This window comes from Balaenoptera musculus, chromosome 4 (assembly GCF_009873245.2).
Source record: "Balaenoptera musculus isolate JJ_BM4_2016_0621 chromosome 4, mBalMus1.pri.v3, whole genome shotgun sequence".
Classification (NCBI taxonomy): domain Eukaryota; kingdom Metazoa; phylum Chordata; class Mammalia; order Artiodactyla; family Balaenopteridae; genus Balaenoptera; species Balaenoptera musculus.
Window position 1 is genome coordinate 29,170,900 of NC_045788.1, and position 6,000 is coordinate 29,176,899.

At 37.3% G+C, this 6,000-nt stretch overlaps 1 protein-coding gene across 1 annotated transcript in view; it reads left to right on the top strand.

Annotated features, from left to right (window-relative positions):
• CPA3 (carboxypeptidase A3) overlaps nt 1-4,080 on the top strand; it is a 28,797-nt gene extending 24,717 nt beyond the window's left edge. The window contains 1 exon segment of the mRNA XM_036850857.1: nt 3,893-4,080. Within this exon segment, the coding sequence (XP_036706752.1) occupies nt 3,893-4,080 (188 nt within the window).
• The last annotated feature ends 1,920 nt before the right edge of the window (nt 4,081-6,000 follow it).

Genomic DNA, 6,000 nt, shown 5'->3' on the forward strand with positions numbered 1-6,000 from the left:
ATTTGAAGAAATAAAGACTGAAATTTCCCAAATTTCCTAAAGACATAAACCAACATATTCAAGAAATCAAGTGTACCACAAACAGAATAAGTTCAAAGAAACTCACATCAAGCCACACCATAATTAAAGTTCTGAAAACTAAAGACAAAGTAAAAACTCTTGGAAGCAACGAGAGAGAAACAATCTAGAGGGGGCAAAACAATTCAAATGACAGCAGATTCTCATTTGAAAACGTGGAAGGCCAAAAGGAAGGGATAACATTTTTCAAGTGCTAAAAGAACTATCAATCATTAATTCTATATTCAGCAAAAAATATCCTTCAGAAATGAAGAGGAAATAAAGATATTCTCAGACAAAGGAAAACTAAGAGAATTTGTCACCTACAGACCTACCCTTTATAAGGAAAGCTCTCCAAATAAGAAAGAAATGGTAACAGAGGCTTGAAACTGTGGAAAGGAAGGAAAAACAATAGATGAGGGAATGAATGAATGAATAATGAATGGATGGGTGGATGAATGAAGGATAAATAGACTATCTTTCTCCACATGATGATTGAATCAAAAAGTATAATTCCATCTGATGTGATGTTTAATATATGTAGAGAAGTAATCAAGACAACTGTATTTTAAAAGTGGGAAGGGGAAAAAAATCTAAATGCAAGTAGGATTTCTATATCTTACTTGACATGATAAAACACTGATACCAGTAGACTGTGATAAGTCATGTATGTATATTGTAATACATAGAGCAACCACTAAGAAAACTATACAAACTGATATACTCAAAAACATTATTATAAATAAATCAAAATGGAATCCTAAAAATGTTCATGTAACCAACAATAAGGCAATAAAAGAGAAATGGAGGAATGAAAAACAGAGGGAACAAACAAAAATCAAATAGTAAGATGGCAGATTTAAGGTATATCAATAATTTACCTAAATATATTAATTAAAAGACAGAGATTGGCAGAGTGGATTAAGAAAAATATGATTCAACAATACACTGGCTACAAGAAACTCACTTCATATATAACATAGGTTGAAATTGAAAGGCTGGGAAAAAGATACACCATGCAAACATTAATCAAAGGAGGAGTGGCTATATTAAACATCAGATAAAGTAAATTTCAGAACAAAGAAATTTACCAGAAACAAAGAGGAACATTAATGATAAAAGGATCAATCCACCAAGAAGAGATAATAATCCTGAATGTGTGCAAGCCAGTTTCACCTGTGATGCTTCTGCCAATAATTTTCAAATCCATTTTCCCAGGCTCCTTCCTCCATGGCACAGTAAATCAGAGAAAGGTGGCAGCGACCTCTGGCTTTCATCAGCCTCCCCACCCTCCCAACTCACGTTTCAATGCAGGACTGAGGCTTCACCTATCCTTCTGCGTCAAACACTATGTATTTGGTAGGTGCTGTGCACAGGACTGAGGGGAAAAGGCACACAGAGACCAACTATTGCCTCAAGGACCCTGCACAAGCCCCGCCCATGGAGTCCCCCCTGCCTTCTCTCCCAGGGCTGGACATGACTCTTCCATTCTGCCAAGGCTGGACATCTGACCATACTCATCTGACTGCTCCGGCCCAAACAGCTCTGCAGTGTTCTGCCGCCAGTGCCCAGATCCCTAGCAGAAAGCACCCATCCCCTGTCTGACTGATGCTAAACATCTTTTTTCTTCCTTCCTTTACCCTTTCTTTTCCCCATCACTACTCTCTCTGAGTTCCTGTTTCTGTTAATAAAATGTGGATTTTTTTCCAGCTACCCAGATTGAAATCTCAATCATTTTCATCAGATTCTGTGACTCTTCCATTCCAACGTTTCTTACATAGAGTCCCACCTATTCTATCCCCAGTGTGGTGACTCTACACTAGTCCAGGCTTTCACTTCACAGTACCTCCTAACTGGTCTCTTTCCAGTGCTGCCAAACAAAACATCTTTCCTTTTTTATTAGGTTTTCTGAGCTTTGCCCACAAACTCTTTTTTTTTTTTAATTAATTAATTAATTAATTAATTAATTAATTATTTATGGCTGTGTTGGGTCTTCGTTTCTGTGTGAGGGCTTTCTCCAGTTGCGGCAAGTGGGGGCCACTCCTCATTGCGGTGCACGGGCCTCTCACTGTCGCAGCCTCTCCCATTGCGATGCGCAGGCTCAGTAGTTGTGGCTCACGGGCTTAGTTGCTCCGCGGCATGTGGGATCTTCCCAGACCAGGGCTCGAACCCGTGTCCCCTGCATTGGCAGGCAGATTCTTAACCACTGCGCCACCAGGGAAGCCCTTGCCCACAAACTCTTACTGCTCCATTTTCCAGTCCAACTGTATCTCACTGGTCCCTAAAAATGCCTCCATGCTTTCCATCCTTGTAGTTCACTGGCCAGAATGCTTTTCTTCAATCTCCATCTGGAAAAATACTAGCCTTTTTTCAAGGCTCTCCCCAAATACAACCTCCATCATGAAGGTGGTATTTGAGCAGGTACTGAGCATGAAACGCCATCCTCCTCACCAAGCATAACTGCTTTCTTCCTTTAAATCTTCACAAGATACTGTACCTTTCCTATGGTACTTTTATATTCTGCCCTATCTCTATTGATTTACATAGTTGACTTCTCTCCCCTCAACTGTAAGTTCCAAAGACACCAGTAGCATCTTCTTCATCTTTGTACCCTTGCACCACCCACCCTCCACAGTGCCAAGTAAAGTGCACTGCGCATATTAAAGGTTTTAATAAATATTTGTTGAATAATTTTAAAGCCAACCCTGTCTCTCTCTACCAAAATATTCCTTCTCTCTTTCTTCATCACAGCTTTGAATTTTTATCTTTCAAACCTAAAATGTTTGTATCAAACTCATTACTTCTCCTAAAACATAAGTAATTTTATGTACAAAAAAATTAGTTTTTCAATTATGTAAATCAAAATATACATAAATGCTTTTACAGTATTTACATACACTTGTATAAGCCTTATACGTATATAACCTCTAGATGTTTATATTCTCAGTCTTTTTTTTTTTTAATAATTTTTTTTTTTTTTTTTTTTAATTTTTTGCTTTGTTAGGTCTTCGTTTCTGTGCGAGGGCTCTCTCCAGTTGTGGTAAGCGGGGGCCACTCTTCATCGCGGTGCGTGGGCCTCTCACTATCGCGGCCTCTCCCGTTGCGGAGCACAGGCTCCAGACGCGCAGGCTCAGCAGTTGCGGCTCACGGGCCCAGCCGCTCCGCGTCATGTGGGATCCTCCCAGACCAGGGCACGAACCTGTGTCCCCTGCATTGGCAGGCAGACTCCCAACCACTGCGCCACCAGGGAAGCCCTATTCTCAGTCTTTTTAACAAATAACATTCTTAGTAAAATTTCACAAAAATTGACATGGAAAAGTTGGATTAGGGGATTAAATATATCCTTAAAATAATTGATTTAAACTTTCTTGGTCTTTTAACTATAAAATAGTTTATCCTAGCAACATGAATGGAAAGAGACCTGAACTACTAAAAAGAATGTAATTTTGCATAGCTTGTATGTGTAGTTTTCCTTGGTGGGTTTTCAGTGACCAGTGACCCCTCCTCAGCTGGTCTCCTCAACTGCTTGCACTTGCTCAGACCACTCCATCCACAACAATGGGCACCCAGAAGACAAACTCAATTTAGACTCAAAATGATCCAAGCAAAATGTAATTTTGAAAATGCAGCACATATTTAAAACGTGTGATGGATTCCAAAGCCATGATTATTTTTTACTCAACACTATACTATGCAGACCAGTACTCCCATTCATTACTGCAATTAACTGTACATGAAATTATTTTTATTGCTAATTTTACACCAGTGAATTTCCATTTCAAGAAAAACATTAACATTTGTTTCTAATTAAATATTTATTGCTTATGTTTTACAGACCCGACATCAGGTTCTTCTTTAGACTGGGCTTACAACCTGGGCATCAAACACACATTTGCCTTCGAGCTCCGAGATAAAGGCAAATTTGGTTTTCTCCTCCCAGAATCTCAGATAAAGTAAACTTGTAAAGAGACCATGCTAGCTGTCAAATTTATTGTCAAGTATATCCTCGAGCATACTTCCTGAAGAACTGCCCTCTGTTTGGAATAAACCAGTTAATTCTTCCCATGCCTTTCACTAGAAAGTCAATCTTTGCTTATCCCTAAATGTGGTTTCCACATCACCTGAATAGGTCCTCTCTTGTTCACTTAAGTCCTATGTTATTTCTTTTTGCTTTTACTTACTCTCAATAGTATCCTAACAAATAGCCTTAGGTGAAAGTTTAACCAAGTTAAGTTAGAACCCAGAACAAAGTATTATTTTGAGTATTTTGAAAGGTGATATACAGTGGGTCACGGGAAGGAAATGAGAACCTTCACTTTCTCCAGAACCAGACTTTCACCATGTGGCTTCATCATTTCATGTGCCAATATAATAAAAATAAAACATATTCCAAAATGCACCTTCTGTTTTTTTATAAATTATGTTCTCTACATTCCTCTATTAGCATTAATAATCATGCATTAATGCTTCTTATGCATTCTGTTAATAAGAAAGAACATCTTCAATTTTTCAAAACATATTTTGCCTACATATTTTTTTTTAATACAAGTAGACAATGTTTATATCCTCACACTAGCAAAAGGATGTTCTAGCAGGAAATAAAGTGGTTTACTTAGAGATGAATCTCAGTGCTTTAAACAACCAATCCAGTTCTCACCAACATAATGTACATAAAATTCAAAATAGTTTAAACTGCTATAATCAGAGGAAACTACCTGCCAAAACACCTCTTGGCAGTTACAGACACAGCCAGAACATCTGGTCAGCTGTGAGCCCTGCCTAATAATGGATAGAAAAAAAGCCTGGAAATAAAGTTGAAAAGAAAAAGTCATGTCGACCAAGGGCAATCAGAGTAACTTATTACCTTTACACTGTCTATAATAATTGCTTAAGATAGTGTTACAAAATACCTTTTCCCTAACTTTATTCTTCAATATTTCATCATGTGACAACAGTGGCATCTACATTGTAGAAATCCAGAACATAGATGCCTGACCAGAATTTGAGGGACAAGTAGAGAGTTCCTTGACTTCCTATAAACTTACTTCTCAGAACAATCTGGATAAAATTTTTGAGGATCTTAAAAGACCCTGAGAAACCAGGTTAACAAATAATCTGGGACATTCCTCATGACTCCTTTAAGGGCCCATAAAAGAAAGAGTGCCATCAAATCTACAAGGTGATGGTATTTCTGATAGTTAGAAGGTAGGTAAAAGTTTCCCGTGCAGAATTGTCTAGGGGAAACCAATATAAACTAACAAAATTGCTTCACAGGTGGAGGAGGGAAAGGTGACAGAGGCAAGAAAGTAAAACATAAAACTCTGATTATGAGGTTAAACTGTCCCTTATAAAAAATATAACATCTATACCTAAATATTTAGCATTCAAAACTGGCTCAGAACCCAGCAACACAAATTTGTTCCATTAAACATGCCATATGGGAATTATACACTCATTCACACTTACTTACTCAACTGATAAAGGACTGACAGAAATTGTAATCTTAAATTTTACATAAATATTTCTAATTCTATTAGGTCTTTAGGTGGCGGAGGTAAAAGAGATAATCCCAATTATTGAATATCATCCAGTGTTCACCTAGTTTATAAAAGACACAAAAGTTCTACTCACCATTTTAATTGAGCCTTTATGTAGCTTAATATTTCTTTTCTCAATCAGAGAGAAAGCATTCAAGTGACTAAAAATCAAAAATCCTAACAAGATCATTCCTTATCTTAACTGAATACCTTTTGCATGACATCTCAGGGTATTTCACTTGACTTCATATGAATTGTGAAAATAAACATGTGAAGAAAAATATCTATCAATATATTAAAATTTTAAAACTATAAAACTTCATTTTATTTATGGAAAACTTTAAGTAGTCAGTGCTTGATTCTTCCCTTGTTATTTCTCATTTATTGGTAAAATGACTTGGTGCCC